This window comes from Typopeltis vanoorti, chromosome 21, assembly GCF_054136105.1.
Source record: "Typopeltis vanoorti isolate ZY-2024b chromosome 21, IOZ_Tvanoo_1.0, whole genome shotgun sequence".
Lineage (NCBI taxonomy): Eukaryota > Metazoa > Arthropoda > Arachnida > Uropygi > Thelyphonidae > Typopeltis > Typopeltis vanoorti.
In genome coordinates, this window is record NC_143569.1 from 32,170,975 (window position 1) to 32,195,933 (window position 24,959).

A 24,959-nucleotide genomic window follows, 5' to 3' on the forward strand; every position below is an offset into this window, starting at 1 on the left:
ATCCATAGGACACAACCTTTCATAAATTAAATTATCTTGTTCACACAATTAACTGGTCCTCAGCCAATTTCAAATAATTTACCAAGAAGACAGGAGACGTAGTTCAACTTCTAATGAATTGCAACATTAAAGCTTAGTCGAGCAGCAGCAGGCAGATGAGAATAGCATTTTAAATTAGTGTTTATGTGCTAATTCTATAAAGATATTGCACACGGTAACTGAACTGTTAGTATTTAAACTCGACCAAAAACCTCATTTCTGTCTCTTCCATCAGCACGGGTACAATAGAAATCTTTTTTGCCGTCAGACAGTAGAATAAAAGGGGGATTCGTTTTATTTGCAGAAAATTGTACAAACGGATCTAACGGTTCCTGCTCAGGAGGTTAATACTCACCAAGAATATCCTAAATATTGATTCTACCCAGAGACTGCCGTCCGGTTTTTGGCTGCGATCCAAGAACACAGGAAGAAAATATTTTTGTTAATTCTGCGTTAGCTACTCACGTCCGTTACGGATAGTTGAGTTCGCATCATTTCAGGGCCTCCATATTACTTCTCCTTTTGGGTCAAGCTTTCCCCATCTTTTATAGCGCCAGTTTCACCCTCTTCCTTAAGTTTGTCTTTAATTGTCATGTTCGGTGAGAATGAACCATCGAATTAAGGTTTATTACTTCTTAAGTTGGGATGAGTCACAGAAGGGGTTGGTTAGCTTTTTTTTATGTTGTTTAATTGATATTAAACATATGGAGAAGTATTACTGGAAACAAATCGAAAATGTACACCTCTCGTGACACCGCAACTACATGCGTGATGGTACACGAGCAAATTTCATTTGTTTTGTAAGGAACCACCTTATGGCTGCTTATTCTTAGTGCTGAGATAAGCGAGGAAGTTCTGTTTTGTGACATTTCGGTCAGCAGATTTAAATCTCCTACATTATGATCTAGAAAGTCATGTACGTCACAAAAGTCGAAACCTAGGTCAGTTCGGAATAATCCTAATACTGCAAATTCCAAGATTCTCAGTACTCCTTTATATTTCGCTCTTTCCTTACTCATGTTTATATGAACATTTTTCTTCGTATATTTCACTCGAGCACCATTCTGTAATTTATAAATAGTTTCAGATTACCGTCTACATCTTGTGAAATTCATTAACACACATAAATTTTGAGTATACTATAGATATTAATAGAAAGAATGCCTGTTATAATAATGCATATTATAGAAAGCGGTTTGAAATTTAATTCGTGAAGTAATCTAAGTAATTCAATATTTCCAATGAATTAAACAGACAATAGAACCAACCGAAATATGGAGCACTTGGAAAAAACAAAAAAACCTACATAATAATCACTTTAATGATTGCTGTAGAAGGCATTCTGTAGACGAAGCCCTTTCTGATACTTAAATTCGACTTCTGTAGTAGAAGTGATAGTACGAATGTGATATTTATAGTTTTTTTTTTCTTTCAATTAAGAACGATTTTGCAAGTCAAATATGGTAGTGGGAATATTTTTTTCTCTATGTTATATATATATATATATATAGCATAGTCTGTATTAACGCATGAATTTGGAATTTTTAATCCAGTACTGTGTCTTCCTTTATAATCAAAAAGGGAAAAAATGAAATAAAAATAAATATTTTTTTATCTAATGATAAAATAGATATGTTGCAAATCTCTCGCTAATAGTAAGGGTCAGAATTAAGGTCTTCTTTTTCTGAAGGATGAAGAATCAATGAAAAATAAATAAAACTAATTTTATTAAATTATTAATAAAAAGTATGTTAAAATTCATTGCTATTCATAACCAAATAATGTACAAAAATAGCTGTTCATATGTTAGAAGTTTACAATCACGTGACACAATTTATACAGTACTTATTCGAAACACAAAATAAGCAATTTAAAGTTTCTGGTGTCAGGCGAACGTTTCAACCTATGGCTGCTAATGAAACGTTTGGCGCATGCTCTAAACTTTTATATTTCGCTCGTAACAACAATGGCAGAAAGAAAAAATAACACAATAATACAATAACAACAATAGAACCGTGACTATTAAACTAGATATCATAATAATGGGACTCGATATACAGTTTAGGTCGAATCAGGATTAAAATTGAATTCTGGATACTTTATCAAAAAATTATAAAATTTATAAAACTTTCTGATAAAACATTATTATAAATTTTATTATTTTATCAATTAGAAAAAAAGTAGTTAAAAGGGATTTGATTGTAACGCAACGGGCAGGCAGACAGAGTGACAGCATCCTGTTTTTCAGAACACCATCTTGGCAAGCCATGGTTCAAATTCCTTTTAAAAATAAATAATTCTTAATAGAGAAAATATATTTCTAGTTTTATCAGTCCCCATTGTGTTTGTGTCACTGACGTTGTCGGACAATAAACAGATAGGACATCAAAATAAAACATGGAAACAGCCATAAATATTCTGCAAGCCGAAGTTCTCCATCTGATAGTAAAACTTAACAGTTTTACTGTCAGTTTTTATAAATATTGGAATTTTTACAATTACTAGTGATAAAGCCAATCTAAACTCAGATCATATCACCTCACAGTATACTGGAAACTAAAACATGAGGATTATGTTCTTTTATAAAGAACTGCTACAACCTTTTCTTTTTAGATACTCTTAACTGCACACTAGGGATCATATTTTAATAACATTCTTTCGAACGAAAGCACAACATCCTATCGTTATTCGCTTTGTTTTGAAACGCATGTGAACAACAATGACGCAAATAGTCGTGCAATGTTACGCCAGCAGTGGTGGCTCTCCATTATTTATTTCTACTCGACTGAATCGCTTGAATTATAAATAAGCGCTCTTTCCAGGGAGTAAATGTAATTCAGAATTTATTTTTTATTCATTAATTTAATTCCAAGAACTGAAAAAAAAAAGAAAAGAATAGTGGTCGCATTCTTTTGGTGATCTTTCACAGTTCGTAGCGAATTGTTTCTTTATTTTTATGCAAATGCAAATACAATGATGTTTTACTTACTGCGCAGAAATGTATGCACTTTCCCATGATGCACTGCGCATTCGTTTTGTTAAACAATTAGTAGTGAGACAACAGTATAAACTATTTTCTCTTGAAATGCACAAACTCAATTTCAACAATTAAAAAAAAAAAAAAAGAAAAAAAAAGAATTTTAGTGCGATTCATTGGCTGTGTGTTTGCTGTATTGTCAACTTTTTTTTTTGCTTATATCAAAATTGGTTTCAAACCATTTTCCATTTGTATCACTAGCAAAAATACTCTTGAAAACGAGTCCGAAATTTTAAAAAATGTTTCCATGACTCCTGTTATCTGAACATTGACTCTTAATTCATTTTCTTTTGGCTTGTTATAGTAGTAATAGGAGGAATAATGTTAAATAATGGAATTTAGTTAAGCAAGTAACAGCAACCAACAAACCTCTTATAGGAAAGGCCTAATTCAGAAATAGAATGCCTATGGGGAAAGTAACTGAGTGAGTCTGTGAGGGGTATCATCTATTAAAGGGACTGCCCTCATTTGAACATCAGCATTTTTAGGAAGACTTTTGAATTACGATCTTAAAGATGGACTTATCTGCTATTTTTATAGGGCTGCAGTGGTACACGTCAGAAGTAGCCTTGCTTCTCTTGGGAGAAAAGGACACCAAATATTTTGGGGAGTTAAGAGGCTATGAATGTGATGCGTTTGTGGTGTCAGGAGAGCCTCAAAATATGGATCAGCCCAAGAAAATTTTGATCTTGTCAAGAGATCTAGGTATTGGCAAAGGTAAAAGAAGTAACATGGAGTTTTCCTTGCATCAAATAAGACAGGATTGTGTTTTGGCACTGAAGTTGACAAGGTTTTCCCGTAATTCTCACTGGAGAATGATAAAGGAAATCAGCCTTCAAAGCTCTGATTATGGAAGAGCACGAAACTCAGAATGTTTCAATAGAACAAAGTTTGTCAAATGAAGGATGGAGAGTGCTGTCATCATCAAATTTTTTCATAAGATTTCAGTTCAATGTCTGAGGTGAAGTGTAGAAGAAAGACCATAGATTAAAGTACAGAATCCTTGGGTATTTGGGGGCTAGTTGTTGAAATATGAAGGAAACTGTACTTCATGATATGTAATGAGCAACGAAAGAGAACTGGCGATTCATTTACAAATGCAGGAGGATTGAGAGCAGTGAAATCGAGATCACTGCCAATGTTTAAGTGGTTGGTCTCCAGTGGTGAATAAGTTGACTGTTGATCTTTGTTATTTTCGAATTATTTTTAAGAAAACCGAGGAGATAACAGTTTGGCTGACTTTTATCACCCTCCCCCCTTTTATTTTTCGGAATGGACTGTTTCCAGTTATTGAAATATATTGTGATAGCATAAGAATCGTAATTTTGTTTCTTAACATATCAGTCTACATCTTTGAGATTAAGAACGAACTCCTATGTGGAAAAGAAAAAAAAACCTAACTATAATAAAAGTCCCAAATTTATTTTTTAATCGACATCTTTTCTCTACAGTATTTTTTTTTTTTTTTTAAGAAATTAAAATTGGCTAACGTATCTTTTTTCAACCTCACTTGACCCTGTAATTAGCGAGAATTCAAATAAAGATGGCATGATCTCAATTCTTGATTCCCCCCCCCCCTTCCCCTGTAGCTTAAGCCTGTCGGTCGTATAACGCTATAAATGGCGACACTAATCTTGAACTCAGCAATGGTTACAACGCCCCGTCCTGTGAGCTAATGAAGTAGAAGTTACAAAGCGCTAGAATTTAATTGCATAACGACTTATTTCCCGTCTGTAAAATGTTCGACAAACCCCAGTTACACCGGTGCTAGCGTCAGTATAGCAGCATGGTCACGCCCCAGTATATGTTTTTGGCAGCTAGCCAAAATCGGGAAGTGAGGAGAAAATCACATGATCGGATTAATCTGGAGATGTTTTGTGTGTGTGCGCGCGAGATGTTGCTGCATGTATTATTGGGAGTTGCAGCAATGTCGCAAGCAAGCGGGACTTCTTCTCTGCATAACACGGGAGACGCACACCATTGCTCATAAAAATAGGATTGCGTTTAAATACCTCTAACACAAACAGATAATAAACTCTCATTTCATGAATGAAGAAATTGGATAGAAAGATGTAGGAAGCTCAAAAGAATGGTAGTAATGCATTCGGGCGAGACAATCCATCGCGTATACAAGTAATAGTTTTTATACTAAAGATAATTGAAATAACTCACCATTGTAAACTCACTTTATAGAGTCAGTTTTTTTATTAAAAAAAAAGTATAAATTCAATTTATAAGATCGGTTTTGAAACTATAAACTCAGTTTTATAGTTTTAAGTTTTTCAGGTGAGTACATATAGCATTTCTGAAGTTTCCTTGAATTTTCTGACAAATCAGTTATTGTCTGTCTACGTCATTTCCATTTTCTGCCAAAGTGAAGGATGGCTTTCACTGTTGTATAATAGGCTAATCTGGATTTTTGTGTTTTTCTTCTTTTCCACGTCACTAACATGTTCTGACATGTCCATCTCTCGGAAGCGTTCCATTATTATTTGTTCCATATTTATGTGGGAGATGAATGGGAGAAAAAAGTTTCGTGTTTGGTCTCTAGAGCAAGGTTTCTGGACCAGATAAAAATGAACAAAAAAAATTACAAAATTAATTAAAAAAAAAACAGACAAAAATCCTTAGCCGGCCAAAGGTACGTTAGTACCTTTAAGATTTTGTGCACAGAGGGTTGAAATCTACTTTTAAGTTGTGTCGTTGTATTTTAGAAAATTTGTCCGTGGCAAAAGTTACCGCATCGTTCTATCTTGCTTATTTGTCATGGCCTGTAGAAAAGTTTTGAAATCCTGTTGATCGACTTGTATTCATTTTAAGATCGGTTATTTAAGTTATTGATTTCTTTTCTCTATGCTGGTAGAAATTTCTGACTCTTAGCAGTTTAACTATTCGTAACTTTTGCGAAGGATGGTGGTCGCATGAAGTTATCGTCCAGTGTTAGTAGCCTACATGCGTAAAGAATTTTTCCCCCCTCTCAAGAAGACTAATTTCTAGTTGTTCATTCTTAACCAGATGAATATATCTTCTACATATCATACAATATTCTGGGTTTTTGATGATACTTTTCCGGAGGGCTTTCTTTTCGAAAGATTCCGTAAAGAAATTGGCTAGAAGTGGAAATAAAGATAAGTGCATAACAAGAACCTTTCTTTTGTTCAAACTTTTTTTTTTTTTTTTTGAAACTGGAAGAATGTGTGTTTTATGTATCTCAAAGATCCGCACATTCTCAGAACTATGTAAGTTAGTCTTTTTTTTTTTTTTTTAAGGAGTATGTTTTTCAGTATCCATACTATGGGCTTCTCTTTATCCGCTTTTATAATTACTATGTTTCTGTTGCAACGTAATTTCTTGAAAGATGCCAATTCTATTTTTTGAATTATTTCTGGCTGGCAGTTTTGCTCGTAGCAATATAGCCGCTATTTGAATGCAGATTAGGCCTACTCACTCTGTTTCATAATCCCCCCCCGTCCTTTTTCCACATTTTTTTTTTCTATATTCACTTTGAAATGTTTCAGGAGATTAAGACAAAATTAAAACTTTTCCATATTCATGCGTCAAGGTCTGTGAATCAAGATTAAATATGACTTTTTTGTGATGTAACTGTTCGTACTGCTTCTCTTTTTTCATATAACAGTACGTTGAATTTCTTCTTTAAGTTGCTTTTATTCCTTAGGGAAATTGATAAGGTTTCACTTGCAGACAGTCTGTCTACAGATTTTCAACTATGCGGGAAGTGAGGATGCGAGTGTTCAAAAAATAGAGTAATACAGGTAACCCTCGTATAACGCGGATGTTAGGTTCCACAAAAATGCTGCGTTATATAAATCGCGTTATGCGAGACTCAGATCACATAGAAAAAGTAGGATTAGGTTCAGAAATCGTTTTTTTAAAATATTATATAAACAATGACATATCCACCAAAAATATATTTTTATTTAATTCAGGTAATTCATGTAAGTTAAGAAAATATAAACTATGAAACAAATACATAGTATAAAATTATAAATTGTACGTAAACGCCATTGCATATAATACATAAATGTTTTAGGCAAAATAAAATAAAGTGTATATTTTAATCGTCGTCACTCTCTTCAAAACTAACATTTCGTAGATGTTCTTTATTTACGAGTGGTCGGACGTCGTCATCACTTGATATCTTTTGGACATACATACATACATACATCTTCAAGGCCCACTCGTCCTAATTGGGTTGTGGGGGGAACAGCTGCAAGAGGAACTTCCAATGGTCACGATCCTCTTCCACCAAGCTCAAGTGTTCTGGTGGGATTCCCAAACGTGTCCACTCAAGGTTTTGGATATAATCTATCCAGAGAGTCCTTGGCTTGGCAAAGAGGGCCTGCTGAGGGAGCCTCTCTTGTGGCATTCTGACCAGGTGCCTGTACCAACGTAACTGTGATCTCTAAACACGGAGAAGCAGCGGTTGAGTATTGAGGGTTTCCCGAATTGCAGAGCTTCTGACTGTCGAGTTTTGTCAGCCCCGCAAACCCTTCGAAGGAACCTCATTTCAGCCGCTTGGATTCGTGTCCGCATTCTTTCGTGAGGATGGGGACATAGACTGTATTGAAGACAGCCAGCTTTGCCTTCTGGCTTAACTCCCGCTTCAATAATACCGAACGGTCAAGCTCTCGCAATATTGAGCTTGCTAAGCCAATTCGAGTATCTAGCTCTACGTCCCATTTTCCATCATTCGTGAATATGGACCCAAGGTATTTAAACTTCTCCACCTGCTTCATTGGGACTCCGCTTACATTTAGAGTGCACTGGGATGGTTGTCTTGAGACCACAAATGTTTCAGTTTTGGCCACACTGATCTTCATTCCGGCGTCTGCAGAAACAGCTACAAACCTATCCAGGGTCCGCTGGAGGTCATCTGCGGAAGAGCTAAGCAGAACTAGGTCATCTTGCAAAAAGCAGGCGTCCATTTTCCAATTTTGACACACTCAATGCCTCGGCTGTGCCTATCAATCCAGTCCATAAATATTATGAAAAGGAGGGGTGACAGAACACACCCTTGACGGAGGCCACCGGAGACTGTGAAAGGTTCAGACTTTGTGCTGTTTACCCTGGCACAAAACTCTGGGCATTCATACAGGGACTTGATGGACCATCCACTCCATACTCCTGTACTACTTACCAAAGCTTATCCCGAGGAACCCGGTCATATGCCTTCTCCAAGTCCACAAAACATGTGTAGACATTCTTGGCATATTCCCAAGATTTCTCAAAGACTTGCCTTAAAGTGAAGATTTGGTCAGTTGTGCTTCTACCAGGACGAAAGCCACATTGTTCTTCCTGGAACTTTGATTCAACTATGCTCCTGCACTGTCTTTCCAAGCACTTAGCATACACTTTCCCAAGCAGGCTGAGCAGAGAGAGATGCCACGATAGTTACTGCAATCCTTCTGGTCTCCCTTCTGAAAGACTGGTATTATTATGCCTGTCTGCCATTGCTTTGGTGCTCGCCCAGATATCCAAGCAGCCTGACACACTCGAGTCAGCCAGAGAATACCGTCTCGATTTAAGGCTTTTAGCATTTCGGGCCGAATTTCATCATCGCCAGCAGCCTTGCCCGATTTTAGCGATTTTATTACTAAATGGACCTCTTATGCTGTGAGACTAGTCATTGCCCCGATCTGCACCTCTTGGATGTCCACAACTGCTGGGCCACCTGGGTTAAGAAGGCTCTCAAAGTATTCCCTCCATCTGTGGAGGATATCCTTCACAGGAAGGAAGGATATCTTTTGGACATCATTTGTATAATTCTCACTGCATACTTCGGCTGGTTTAGTTATCAAGAAGTCAGTAATAAGACCTTCCTTACCACTATGCTGCAATTTTTTATTACGTTCATAATATGGACCTAAACAAATATCCAATTGTCTTGTGAATTTTCCGGAGCGCTCCAATGAGAGATCCTTATCCGTAAAATAACTTCCTAACTTTCTTGCCAAGTCCCATCCTTCTGCTAATTTCTTTAAACTGAATTCTTTAACGGATTAATCACAATCAGAATCTTCGGCAGAACTTTCCCCGCCATTTAGTTCGACGTTATCTGTTAATTGTACCAGTTCCTCCTAATTTAAATCTATTTCGCCATCAATTAATTCACTATTGAAGAGATTGGAGCATTTATGAAGAAGTTCGCGAAGGTTGAGTCTCGTGTTGATCGAAACCGAATGCATCTTCAGTCTTGTTCGATTGTTACCTTGGCAGTTTACAGTGGGTGGGTTTATCCCTATTAACAAATGCGTATATCGCAAAAGAGCTCTAAGTGGCCATTACTATAAAAAAAGAAATTTTTTTTCATAAAAAAAACCATTCCATATTGTATGTAACTCACCAAAAAATAAAGTGCTCAGCTTGAGATTAACACACTTATGATTTTTAATGCGCTTTCGTGGCCGAAAACGAAGACGATTTTCAACAATAAGCACTATACGGTAAACAATTGACGTACATGCGTGCTAAAGGGTATTTCCCCTAATATAAATTCGCTATTTATAGCTACATGCGCGATACGGGCAGACCCAAATTTAACGAAGATAAAATTTGATTTTTAAGTCGCGCGTTGAAAAATATATGAAAAGATAAAGGGTTACTACAATTTGCAGACCGCGTTGTATAAGTACCGCGTTGTACGAGGGTTACCTGTACTTTCGAATCAATCGCAGATAATTGAAATGTGGTCATCGTCAATCAATAATCTCAATCACAGAGACTGGATATCATGTGCATTATGTTTTGAAATTAATTTCACTTAATGTTTCGATTCCTGTTAGTTTTCATGCAGTAAAGATCTCTTGTCATTTAACTTACATCCAAAAATCTGTGGAATAAGCGCACTATTTTTATTATTATTATTTTCAAACCCTATCCCATCATGTTTATCGTTGCATCAACTCTTCCAAACAGCTCACTTATTTCTTTAAATCTTATAATAGTAACTAGCATAATTTTTACTGGTGTTTTTAATTTTATATTATTTTTTACTAAAAAAACGAAAATAATATCGATTTTTTTAAAAAACAATTTATAGCATTATATATTTTATACAATCAATGAATTGTTTACTTTTTGATATCATACCGAGAATAACATCTGTAATCCCCAGTTCGTCTGAGGTTACTTTACTTGGTTGAATACTATACATCCAACCAATGAATGGTTATACTTTCAATAAGCTCTCTTGTAAATTTCAAAAAGGTTTTATAGGCATTCCTATATTTAGCTATAAAATATGATTGGATCTGTAATATTCCTTAATTTATCTTCTTATATATTAGTTAATTGAAGAATTTCAGTTCTATTCTTTAGTAATTATTGAATACTTTTTAGTTTTAGTAATATACTATGTATATAATGAAATGGATATGGTGATATGTTGAAAGTATTTTTGATTGTCCATAAAGGAAATTGCTAGAACTAGAATTTATATATACTTGATTGCTAGGATTTCTACACTTTGAAACAACAAATAAGTGGAAAGTAACACTTGAAATTTTGCTTTACCTTCTCTTGTCCCTTTTCCATAAAAAGGTTGAAATTCATATTTTACACTCGCACTAAAAATCAGTCCATAATAATGAGAGTCAGTGACAGCGTCGTTGCCCAAAAGCAATCGATAATAACTTCGCTCAATGAACTAATAAGTTCTTTATTAATTCTGCTTGCTAGCCAGTTGGTTACCATGGTAATGTGGAATGCAATGCGCGTGAAGCTTTTAAACAAGATTCGCTTGTTGTCGGAAATGCCTGATTGCCAACTGTGTTGTATAGATGACAACGAACATTATATTTCAGCGCACATAATTGATTATTTTTTCAAGAAAAGGAATCGTTTTAACAAAAATCGGAATTTAGTCACGTGCAAATAAACAACCTTTTTTTTTTTTTGGCATTTGTTTCGTTTTACAACATGCATCGTTGTTATATAATATTTTTCTTGAATAAGTTGATGCATTTCTAAAACAGTGACACCCATGACAGGAATTGAGACCTGCAATTTACTTATTATATTTTCTGGTATTACGTAAGAGTATGATTAGCTCTATGCTAGCCAATTAGGATTAGTATATGTCAAAACACCATACCTATTTCACTTGAATATGGCAGTTAATAGCTACATTAAATTACTATATTCCTGTTATAATTATAGTTTTTGATGGACATTTTCGAAACTGGGACATAGTGAGCTTAAACAATGCCACTAACGTATAATATAAGTTAAAAGGGAAAAAGAGATTTATTATTATAACGGTGTCTCGATGGAGTCTGAAGACTCATCGTTTTATCCTAATTAGTTAAGTATTCTCAATGGTTGTATTAACCACTGGTGCTTTAATATAATAATAACTTATTTTGAATTCGCTGCGATTATGGACGACAGGATGGAAAAAGAAGTCAATTTTCCCAACAGATTTAGACTTTCAGACGACGCTAAACTATACATTTCAGGATATGCAAACAAAAGCTGTCGATTTTGCAGTTTTATCCACTAAATATCTTGATCCTGCTTATTGTATATTTCTTTGCAGTGAACACACCGGTACTTTTTGTTGAATATGTCACAATTTTACTTTTCCATAGTCAAGTCTGAGGGGATGTCCTAATTTTTCACTAGAAGGAGGCACCACATCATACCTCCCTCATTTTTACATAAGTTACCCTATATATTCTGTCTTTCGTATAGATTACGTAACTTATAACGCGTTAACATTAAAAATTACTCCACAACAAGAGTTAAAAGATGAACCAACAAATATATTGTAGCTGTATTAATTGCTGAAATGTTGGAGGGCACATTGATAAGAGCCCAGTTGCATATTGGATATATACCGAGCTATACATGGAGCTCGTATTGAATTTGTTCAACACACACACTTTATTACTGCTGTATCTTAATTTATTTTCACTAAATATTTGCACATACCTCTATTATTTTGTGAAAAACTGTCTATATGGTTAAACAATAGATTCGATTCTTCCTAATTTAATCACGTTTATCTTAGACATCGCTACAGATCGCACATCTAGTTATCTTTACCCTTTATTTAAGCAATAAGTGATATCTCATAAAAATTCTGCCTTATTAGTAATCTGTATGTTATGATACTCAACTAAGCGAAATGATTCTCCTTTTTCAAGACATGTAATTACATATTATGGTGATGTTCTGAGAAGTTCGTGTACCATAGTCCTCCCCCCCCCCCCCCCCACTCCTCATTACTGTCTAAACAATCTTGTGAAGGCTCCATCGAAAGAGGTCATTTATACTCGCATAACTTGAAGACCAATTTCTTCCTTCAGGATCTTTAAATCTTCAAATAGTGTGTTCGCAACACTAACCAGAAATACATAACCACTCAAGATCATAATGTTTGAATCCCCCCCTCCAACTCTGCCGTTATACAAAAGGACAAACATATGCATTATTCCTTAATAGATATTCCATTACTGATGTTATCTACATCTACAATAAAATTTAAGTACGTGTTACCGAAACTTTACTAATTAGACTAATTAATTTCACCTAAATTAAAAAATGAAGAGACTTTTCATCGACTGTATCAGAACTAACACGAAATACTTAGTATTTTGTGATACTTCTGCAACATTTAGCGAGAAATCGAACGTTGCATACAGGAAGCAAGTGCAAATGCACAGGATGATCTTAGAAGCGTATATTTATTCGCAGGATTGTTTTTCAACAGCAAGGATTTCTTTAAAATATTGCATAACATATCCGGTTCACTCTTGACATAATTGCCACATGTAGTTAGAACGGTAGTTGTATTGCATTAAAAATTAAAAATCGTGAGTCAGCATGCAGAAAAGAAAGTCAATGTTCTAGAAAATTGCAGTCCCATCCATGTATTAAAATAGTTCTCAAAGCCATGTCCTCATATATGAATATACCCAACATATATGGATATTTTGAAATCAAGAATTGGTCACCCATACTGAAGTATATTTAAGACCATTCTCAAACTTTCTCATGTCGTATGATAATTGAAAAGAAATTTCACTGCTACAGGGAAGTTCTATAAACACACTTCTAAGCAGATTTCTAAACTTTTTTTGTGTGTGTGTGTTAGAATTATTATAGTTTGTAAAATCTTGCCTGGCATTGCAGATCGTTAATGTTTTATACATCTATGTTGCCGAATTTGTTGTACATCTGTATGGATAATGAGAATACAGCTCATTTAGAGACTTGACTTTATCATAAGGGTGGGCACTGGTGTCTAAAACATGATTTTTTCTTGAATAGGTTAAACGCCGTTTTAATTCTTGTAAAATCATTTCATTAGTATAAAGACTGAATATTCTAATCCGGTAATTCCCCATTTCTGATAAACTAAGCAATAACGTGTTATTGCTAAAATTCGACTAAAAGGCCACTATGGACAATTGATTGTAGTAAATTAACACAAGGTTCTGTGTAAGTTTTTAATTTTAATAAAATTGATAGAGACACACTGCCACATGCAAACCTTTCATAAAATGACCAACAATGACAAATTAGGGGTGGTTACCTTTCATTCCAGCATTACATCAAATATTTGTGGAATAAAATAAAGATATTTTAATTATGAGGTAAAATACCAGAGTAACTTGGAAAGCATCATAGCAATCGAATCATTCGTAGCGCGTATTAGCTCCACACACGACAGATCACATGACCAATAACACAACAATCTTTGGTTATTTTGAATTATGGTCGAAGTAGTGTATTATCTTCATTTAACTGAGTTCTTTTCTTCTGACTGGTTAGTTTGTTCCTGGGATGAAAATGCCCTTACGAAGGTTCTTCACGTACTAGACGAGTACAAACCGAAGTCTTTCCAATAAACAGTAGACTCGATTAGCAGTCGTATAACAATTATATTAATATTAAAGAAAACCTAGAAATGCTACACGAAAACATTCCAGACATCAAGAGCAAATTTTTTACTGCTCTAAAATGTCAACATCACAAAAAACCAGAGGATTATCAATAATTCTGGGGGAATCAAGAAGAGAAGATCATACGCAAAGCTTATCGTAATCAAATCTAAAACTTGCACTCAGCTAGCAGTGACGACCCATTCCCTATACGGTTAGGAACCATTGTTAGGGCAAGAAAAAAATTGGATTCTCAGATTTTATTAAGAAATATAAAACTATAATTGTAAACAGAAATATTCAAGTGTGTGTATAATGAAACCGTATTTAATTTTTAAAAAAATGCAACCTCAGTTTTCGTCGAGTGCATACATAGTCCATCAGGTGAAATCATAATGATGCGAAGGTCATATTATATAACAGTCACGCCACAACGACGGACTATTCTTTGTCATGCTAGATTTGTAACAATAGTGTGTCGCTATGGTTTAGCCTGATCAACAGGTAGGCTTCTAAATTAATATCTACTGGTTTGATACACATTCAGCATATGTTTGCTTGCTATATTCTTCCACGGTCAGTCGCGCATTACTATGAGTATATTCTGTTATATGAGGCAGAAGATCTTTTACTGTTTTTACTAAATTGCATTGTTCATTCAATAGAAAATCTGCTATTGAACCAAGTTAAAATTATCTGTAGTCTGGAATACGAACAAATAGTAACACACAGTTTTATTTTTTTTTCTTGCTTTTTTTTTTTTTTTTTTTTTCTCTTTCCCAGTTCAGCAGTCATTTTCCTCACCTGTTATTCCCTACTTATCATAATAAAAATCTCCAAACTGCTATTTTTATTTTCTAATGATAATATAACCGATTCCTCATTTTTTCATTTGATGGATTACACTGCGTAGACAAACAAAATTTCAAAAATCTGTTTTCATTTAGTTTAATGATGATTCCAGACCATTCTCTAATGCAATGTTTCTCAAAGTGTGGTACGCGTACCCCCGGGGGTACGTGGCAATTTTCGGCTATGCATAATTAAAGGAGTCATTATATTTTTCAACAAAAAGTGCAATTAGAGACAACCGGGATAAAAACGGCACTAAGTAATGAATCACATTCTCCTCCAACAGAAACTGCTATATAGACCAAGCAAAACCATATGTTACCGGTGGAACATATGGAACTTGACACCACCCCGTCGTTAACGTGTTAAAACTAAGAAATATATAGTGAATGTGTTTCAGATATTATGGAATTCGGTTGAAGGGAATTAGCATTTCAACTCAACTGTTGAAATGCTAATTTGTCTTTGGTTCGCGCGATCTTTTGTTAATACCGCACCAATCATAAGCAGTTCTTCGCTGCTCCACGTATCTCAAGTCTTGTAAATTATTGGTAATTTTTGCTTGAAATAATGGGAAAGAAGATGACGCTATTTGGGTAGATCACTTTGACGATGCACACAAAAAACTGTTCTCGATGCCAAAAGTAGTGATAGCGAGTAGGAGCTTCTTGGTAAGTCGCACCATTTTCAGTTTTTTTCTGAAAACTTTAGTTTCCGAAAATCCCCACACATATCTCGCAACACGATTTTTAGCTTTAATTTCGGGAAAAAAGTTAGAGTTATATTCGAGTAAATACGGTATTTTTTTTAGCTTTCAAATTCTTACGTATGGATCACTGGTTAAAGATTGGATTTATAAAACCCCAAAAGAGAGCAATATAGCAAATACAAGTAGCTGTAAGCAACAAGAAAACTCGATATTGCATCTGGATCAAATGAAATTGATAAGAGTGTGTCGTCTGACATCTCTAGAGAACCAACTAGGAAGAGGATGAAACTCTTCGTAAGTATGATATGAATTACTTGAAATGTGGATTTTTCATGGACGGGAAATGAAGACGAACCTATTCCAAATTTTGTTCTATTAAAAATAAATAATATTTTTTGTTTACATGAACATATATATTCAAATAAAATAGGTATTTAATTTTTAATTAATTTATTCGTTTTTAATTAATTAATTTATTTTTTACTTAATTATGGGGTACTTGGTAATAATGAAAATTTAAGGAGGGGGTACGCGGATATCTGAAATTTGAGAAACACTGCTCTGGCTGAAAGACATTATCAAACCTCATCTTGTACCTTCTCGCAAAAAATAGGATTCTTCCCAAATACTTATTCTTACAATTCAGTATCAGGCAAGCTCATCAGATAAGAGAACATGTCTCGGGGAAACATCATCTAAGTTTTTTTTAGAATGCGTCCGTCCTATTCATAAGAGCCTGGAGCAAAGTAGATGTTTCTCGTCGCTCCGTGCATCACTTATTCACTCTGATTCCAGATCCTCCCTACCAGAGAATACAGTTTCGTTATTGGAGAGTACTTCTAAAAAAATATAAAAAAATCCATGATTCTTTTCACAGACCACTTAAGATAATTAATAATTTTAATTATCAAAACTCACAACATTTTCACTGGTCGCATATCTGTGATTGGTTTTATCACCTTTCACAAAAATTACAATCAAAACTTGTTAAATCCTACTAGATTGATATCGAAAGACCACAAGTCACCCAACTGCAGATTTGAAAGGGCATCCTATTGAACAGAGGATCATTACATCCAATAATTTATAAGAGCTTTGAACTGTGATACTTGTAATTTTTCTTCATTAGTTTCTTTCTTTTTTTTTTTTTTTTGTGTGTGTGTATATATTTTTGTGTGTGTGTATATAAATGATTCTCATTTCCTTCTCTCATTAGCGCCCCCCAAGTGGCTCAAAGAACCGCAAGACACTTCAGTAGGCTTGGGTACAAGAATATCATTAGACTGTAAGGTCAGAGGTCATCCTACACCAAGGCTAACGTGGAGAAAGATAAACGGTAAGTGACAAAATGTTTCATGCTGACTTTGTAATGAACTGATAAGTATTCGTTTCATATTTATTGTCCCTTTTTGTTTGGAGTACAAGAGAAATGATTATTGAAATAATTAAAAATAAAAATAAATTTTAATTAAAAATAAGTGGTTATTCACACGTATATTATAATTTGTAATATTAATAGGAAGTTTATTAATAACATAAGTATTTATTAATAAATGTCAAAGACTTTCAAAAATATAAATCTTTGAACATATTTTACTTTAAATTTTGCCAATGCAAAGCTAAGTGACTACTTTTATTAATTAAGCGAGTTTAATTTTATTTTTTATAAAAGAGAGGAAGTGATTAAGACATGTATCAAATCGAGTTGGTTGGTATCTGTTCCACTTCGTTCCTAGTGGAACAGATGTATGAATCGAATACATTGTAAAGTGCTTGCTCACACTCCGCCCGGATTATCTATCATAAATTTAGTTTAATCCTTTATCCCAGTGAGAGCAAACAAAGTTTGCGCCTGAAAATATCTTCAGGACTGAATATAGTGTTGTACTATCTTACCTGGGTAAGTAGTACAACACCGGGCAACTCGTAGCAAAGGTGGAGCAAGATACCAACACTCCTATCCCAGTATCTCCCAAAATGCAAAACACATCTCCTTGTGGATATGTATACTGTCATACATTAAGGGATTGGCCACTACCCAGACTAGTTTCGACCTTTATTGAAGTCTCTTCAGTGGGAGCCAGGCCCAGAGTTGGAGATACCAGGCAGAAGCAGTAGCAAGGTCATCTTTACCTATAGGAGTTGCCAAAAGGTTTGCTACCTTTTTTTTTTTTATTATTAAATTACTCTGTATTTAGAGAAAGATGTTGAAAGTTTTTTTTTTTTTCCACTAGGTTAGACTATCATAAATTTAATTTAATCCTTTATCAAACTTTGTTCGCTCTCACTGGGATAAAGGATTAAACTAAATTTATGATAGTCTAACCTAGTGAAAAAAAAAACTTTCAACGGATTATCTATGTTGCCAGAATAAAATTAGCACCTCTGTAGTTCAGCCTGCAGAAAACAAGACGACGCATGTTCTTCGACTAGAAAAGCACCGAATTGGATTTTCATTAAGAGAGGAATGGTTATGCGAACATTTTCGATAAGGTGAATTAGCCAATACGGATATCTCTCTCTGAAATTTGGGTATTTCATCCCGCATACAGGCAAATAGTCCAGAGAACACACACACACACACACACACACACACACACACACACACACACACACACACACACACACACACACACACAAAAAAGAACTATGTAGGGGATGGTGTATAGTGTCCTCCGGCGATGAGTCTTTCGACTTCATGGAGATGTACGTAATAATAATAAAATGTTGGGTTTCCAGAAAGAAAAATTTTGTCACATCCGTAGGAGCAGAGCAAACTTACCTTCGATTGAAACGTCCTTCTAAAAGGGCTTTGCTTCTTGTACGGAATTCGAACCACAAATCTGTTTACGTGAATGTTATGACAACTTCGTAACATTGCTACATTAGCGATGCAGTGTTCTATAGGAATACCAGGTCATCACTATCTTTTATTGTTTGTATTTTAATTCTTCATTTCTGTTGTCTAAGGCTTTATAATTTACTCGGCCGTATAGTTATCATACACTCATTGTCATTTTATTAGGACTAGAGAGACTAATTTGCTGAAGTCTATCAAAATGCTTGCCCAGTTTACAAGACGTTAAATAATAACACACAATATAATACAAACTGTTAGGAATTTAACCCATCAGAGGGATGTATGAACTTTAAATTGATTGAAACTATGAGCATATTCTGGAATGGCAGCATTGTCCTCTTGTGCTAATGTACATCGATAATATTATTATCGATGTACATTAGCAATACTGATGGGCCGACTTCAGTCACAATGATGTTCAGATAACTGATATTTGATTTGCCTCCCAGTTTCATCTAGGGATAAAATATACCAGAAAAATATTCGATCTGTTGCAAGCTATGTATAGATTATATGGACGAATGACCACCAAGTTTAGTAGCATGTAGAGTATGATGTTTACACAGCGTGCTTCAGAACTTGCACTGCTTCATAAAAGCACACGATCTGTGCTTTGAGCTGGCGATTGTACTATAATCAAAAACTCGAGTTTTTGATTCTCGTCTTTTGATATGTTGATTCTCAACATATCAAAAGATGAGTTGATTCTCGACTCATCAATGATTAAATTTATGGCCTAAACAAAAATGTATACTAGAAAAGTTTAATATCTGGGGGGTAAATAAAATGAGTATGAAAAAATAAATGCTGTTAATTTGAGCACAGTTTAATTACTGAAACTGCGTTTATTTCGTGTAATTCTTTTTTCTTTATTTAAAAATAAAGAAATTTATTTATTTGCCCCTGCAATATGCGCTATTTTGTTTATCTTATAAGATAATGTTGAGACGTGCACAACCATGCATTTTTAAAAAAATGCAGCTATAAAACGTTGAGTTTAATCTCTGTCTAACAATAAACAGAAAGTAAAATGTTCGAGATTATCCTTTAAAATAGAAAAAAGAACCAGATTTCTAATTTATTCGTAGAAGAGAAAACGTATGCATTTTATTCAGTTTTATGTATATTGCCGTATTTGAATCTCGTGTTGGAAAACTTTGTTTAGATTAATGTATACACTAGAGATTTCAAAGGAACATTTATTTCACTGTAAAAGACATTTCTCTGTCTCTCGGAATCAATTTATTATTCTTTCTTGTTTAGAGCGAGACCCTTTCTAAAATCTCCGAAAAGAAACAGTATAGTTGTTTACCATTTCTGCTAATGACAATCCCCATATTCTTGTCATTTGCAATTAGTTATTCTGTTTTTCATTGTTTCTTTATATCCTTCAGAGCTTTTCTGTCCTTTTAGATGCATTAGTTATATTTTGTTGTTTATCAATTCTTTTATGGCTTAAAATCCCCGATGATTTCATTGCATTCCAATTCCCTCTAGATATGTTTGTTATTAATTAGTACAATAAGATGAAGTAATGTCGTGTGTATTTGCATAAATATTCTTTATGTCGTAACGTTTTTTATTATTATTGTTTCGTTGCGACCACAAATCCACAACAATAGGTCAGCATGGAGGTAATAAAAAATGCGGACCTGCTGATAGGGACCTTATGATCTAACCTAAACCCAATCAAATATTTTTTCTTGCTTGGATTTCTTTCCATTTAGCATTTGAATGGGTTTATTAATGACTTATTTCGTGGCTGTCAGTGAGCCTCCGTAGTTTAGATGAGTCCTTTGGTTGGAAAGATCCTTTGAAACTCGTCTATGACATGAGAAACCTTTATCAGATGTTTTCAATCAAATAGCCAGTAATTAATAGCTGTCAATAAATTAAAGGAGAAGGTTTCAAACCAGGTTAAAATTTTTATAGGATCTTGGGCTTTTGTGCTATAGATTTTAACAGTTTTATTATCATTCCCATCACGTATATACAAGATATTTATATTATGCAATTCAATGTGCACTATTATACAATACAGTTCAAATTGCACAATTCAATGTACGATATTATACAATACAGTTCAAGTATTACTATCATTTTCTGTTGGTAATTACACTTATTTTTGACTATTATTTTGTTACAGTTAATAAATGTTTCATTGCATGAAACATTTATATATATAAATGTTTATATATATAAATATAAATATAAATATATATAAATGTATATAAATATTTAAATATATATATATATATGCAAATAGAGTAAAATACATTTCAGATAGTTTTCGTAGTTTATAATAAGTTAGTGGTTTTAGTGATAAAGTAAGTTAGTTTGTGTATTTATGTGTAACCAAGGGCCGTAGCCATATTGGTTACTTGAGAATTAAATTAGTTCGAAACAGTCACTGAGTCCAGTGACAGTATCTATGAGGGGCTCACCTTACACGGTTTGATTTCATGTACATGTTAATATATTAGTCTCCTAAGTGAATGAACTAGTTAGTATATTGGTAACTTAATTGGATATGATATGTGAGTTATAATGATCCCTTATACTATACGTTTAAAGTAATTGTCAACATTGTTTAGTCCCATGAAGTAGTCTCTCCATCTTTTTCTAAACGCATAAGCTGAGGTTATAGATTTGATTTCATTTGGGAGTTTATGTAGCTGCTTGTCGCTAGGTGTTCGAAGGATTTATGAAAGATTTCTTTGTTTTCCTTGGGTACTACCAGCATGTTTCGGCCGCATCGTAATCCAGTTTTATTTTAAGTCGATATTGCCTATACTTAAAATAACACTTTGAGAAAAACTGCAAGAGATGGAAATTAAAACATTTTTTGCATCCACAAGTGTCTTATTAGTTGTTGAAAGTAATAATGAAAGGAATAATCCATTGAATATGGATTATTCAATCCATATTGAATTCTGTATGATTTCTTCTGCGTAGTCGATATCTTTCACAGTGATGTCATTTTTAATTTCAGTATTTTGATTGATTAATCTCTCGCATTGAATTAATATGATCTTTCTGAATTTGTGTTTTTGAAAATACGGACATTTCGTATATAAACTTGTTTTTAAGATATAGAATTTTATGTAAACAACACTCAAAATTCTAAAAATAAACCTGTTTCAGACTAAAACGAGATGGACTACAGAAATATCATATCTATAAGGGACATTTCTGGGGGTGGGGGGGAGGGGGAGGAGGAGGAGGAAGAGAAATGCCTCCCGCAAAAGATTTGTCATGTTTAAAGTGAACACATAACACATACACACATTGGAAAAATAACACCGTTGCTATAGCGACGAAACCAGGGCTCTATTGAAAGCTGATGGACCACATGGTGTTATTTACACACGCACAACTAATCATGTATCCATAGCAAAGAATGACATTTTCTTTTTTTTATCCTCTAGCGAAAATGGCGAATTCAAGTGACGTATAGCTTTATCCAGTTGTCACTTCTTCAAACCGTGGAGTCGAACGGATGTTATCGCTAGTGAAGCACTACCCTTCCTTTTCTTCCCCCCCTTCTCGTTGTTTTGAGAACAGAGTCCTCTAAAGCAGCGAGCCGTCGGTACTAAATTGATGGCAGCTATGAAAAAGCCCAGGCTTCACCGTAAGTCATTAGTAATCCCACTTTAATATCCAGTTACACCGGGGTCCGGCTGATGGTCCTTCAGACGAAGGAAGAAGTGAGCTTTAATTACCATTCATCTGGTGAGTGTGACGACCAATTCACCCTCTGCCAACAGCGTTGTTTCCTTGACTATTAAAAAAAAACAAAAAAAACTTGGGTTTATGTTTAATACCGAGATTCAGAAAATAAAACTTCAAAAGAATATCGGAGATAAACGAAAAAAATTCAGGAAACACTTCACAAGATCGATTTCAGTTTCCTCCTGCTGACTAAACTGGTTGGGATAAAGACTTAAGCAGAGGAAACTCGACTTTATTTTTTTTTATTTGAATAAATTCCATTCTCTCACCTTACAAACATTGGATTATATTACTATTCACTAGTGATATGGCAAAAGAAAATTGTGTGAAAACTTGAACTTATTTCGAGGCATGCACAAAGATAGTTTTAAGTCCAATTGTTTGCTAATTTTCGCGAAAAAGAAAACCGATTTTATGTATTTGTTTATGTGGTTATTATGCCTCCTAATCGATTTTAATGCAAGTATATCAAATCTAAATTTCGCTATGTGATTTATTATGAAATATTATCTTACAAAGTTTTTATCGCCAAATTCCGATAATAACTCGTATGCAAAATTTGTTAAATCCTGGTGAAATTATTCCTTTTTCTTTATTTTAATCGTTCTATATTGACAAACTACTGTTGAATTAGGGCATTTCAGGTATTAAAATCATCGGGGACTAGCTGTCTCATTTGTAGTTAAGAGATGTGAGGGGAAAAATGCACAAAATCACTTAAGATCAAAACATTGAGAACAATCACTGGATAACATTCATCATCAGTTTTCTCAGTGCCGGTTGGTTGGCTTACCCACTCTCCAACCAATAGGATTCGAATCCCACTGCGGGAATGGATGTTTAAGATTGTCTTACCTGGTGTATTACTACAATCTTATATGGCGCAGTATGACCTTTGCTGTTCTTGCGCTATTAAAAAACCATAAATCACCAAATGACTAGTTTTTTTCAGTGCGAAATCGCTGATTTCACTACTCCAAGAAGGAGAAACACCCACAGCGCCTTCGATCTCTATCCATCACAATCACCTCCCTCAGACAAATAGCGGACAAAAATCAGAGACATAAAAAACCCAGGTTATATAATATGGGGTATATATATATATATAAAGAAATGGATGATGTATATAGGGCTCGACAAATTATGCAAAACCCTACTCGCCACGCAAAAAATGTACTCGCCCATGACTACCTGCTCAGGTTTTTTTAATGATATATTCCATAAGTCAATAGAAGTATTCAAGTCTGCTACTACTCGCTATCTGGCAAAAAACTACCTGCCACGGACGATCATATTAATGACTTAACCTGATCGCCTATCTCCTTAACATTATGGAACATCAGATATCTGAATCCCAACTGAAATTGCCTGTAAGCAGAATATTAACAGGAATTTCAAATAGGATTAAGAAACACTGAAGAACTACTATCTGTATACTTATCGGAAAACAACTAAAAGAGGAGGAATACTGTGTTAAACCAACCTACAGTATGCTAGAAGGAACTGTTCCATTTACAGAAGCAGAATATCAGAAATCCTCGCTTTACTAGCATTATACCGTCCGGATTATCTAAACACGACTTTCCTTCATTAAACAGAGAACTGGTTCAGCAATCTTACCTTAAAACACAATAATTAAGTTGTTGTGATGGGTGATGTGAATTTTGATACAGCTGATCCAGACTACCCCGTCTAAAATAAAATTTAAAAAAAAAAAAAAAAAAAATTGGATCCAATAGCCAACTACTTTGTAAATGCCATAGCAAATGGCACAAGAGAGGAGATGAAGGAAAATCATTTGATTAGCTAGAGTCTCCGTAGCTCAGTCGGTATAGACAAAGACCTGGGTTCGATTCCCGTCCATGACGTGAGGAACCTTTATCTGGTCTCTTTCGACTAAAGATGAGTTAACCGGTCTCATACGGAGGTAAAGGTTATTCATCCCTCAAAACAGGTAAACGGATCCCGTGAACACACACACGGCTACAGTCATAAATACTTACGGCAGAGAAGGCAACGGGAAACCATCTTGCCTCATTATCTCCCTAGTAACCATTTGCAACCCTCTCAAAGAGAGGAAGCCACAAGATTAGGATTAAGATTTGATTAGTTCATGCATCAATCCCATCAATGCGATTGGCAATGACAACAAAATTCTAGACATTGAGTACCATACCTACATCATATAAAACTGGCTGATCATTACTTTATAGCATTAAATATTAAGCATGAAGCAAAATCTTCACTAAAACAACACTAAGTCAGAGTGCAGGGCATAATTGGGGGAGCTTCATCCGTAAAAATTTTCAGCAAAGAATATACGATGTTATCTTCAAAACAATTGCCGGCATAGTTGACCGAGCATGGCTTACTCGCTTTGTTCGAATCCCACCGTGGGCATGAATGTTTGTGGGAATTGTCTTTCATGACCCGGTGTGAGACCATCGCCCCCCCCCCCCCTTATTGGAGGCCCTGAAGTGGTTCGAAAACGTTTTTTTTTAGGTCTCTTGTACTGCAGACTTATAATTTTCGTGAGGGGATATTCCAAGATATATACATTAAATTAATTAAACAACCACGAAACAAAAGAAAAAGAACATTTACCCTGGATTAATAATGAAATTGTTCTCTTAATTCAGCAAAAAGATGCACTTTGGAGATGGGGAGGGGAAGTCAAAAATTCTCCCCAAAACGCAAATCTTAGAGATGATTATAAAAGAGTGAGGAATTTAGTAACAAGTAAGAAAAGGCAAATGATTCTACTACAACGCCTTCCCTCCTTTTTTTTCTAAAAAAATAATAAAAAATAGGTGTTGATCTTTA

At 34.6% G+C, this 24,959-nt stretch overlaps 1 protein-coding gene across 2 annotated transcripts in view; it reads left to right on the forward strand.

Annotated features, from left to right (window-relative positions):
* Window positions 1-24,959, forward strand: part of LOC150094717 (cell adhesion molecule Dscam1-like) — a 101,634-nt gene that overhangs the window by 14,858 nt on the left and 61,817 nt on the right. For both annotated transcript variants that reach the window (XM_090410844.1, XM_090410843.1), the window contains exon 3: window positions 16,761-16,880. In XM_090410844.1, coding sequence (XP_090266970.1) covers window positions 16,761-16,880 — 120 coding nt within the window. The remainder of the gene's footprint in view (window positions 1-16,760; window positions 16,881-24,959) is intronic.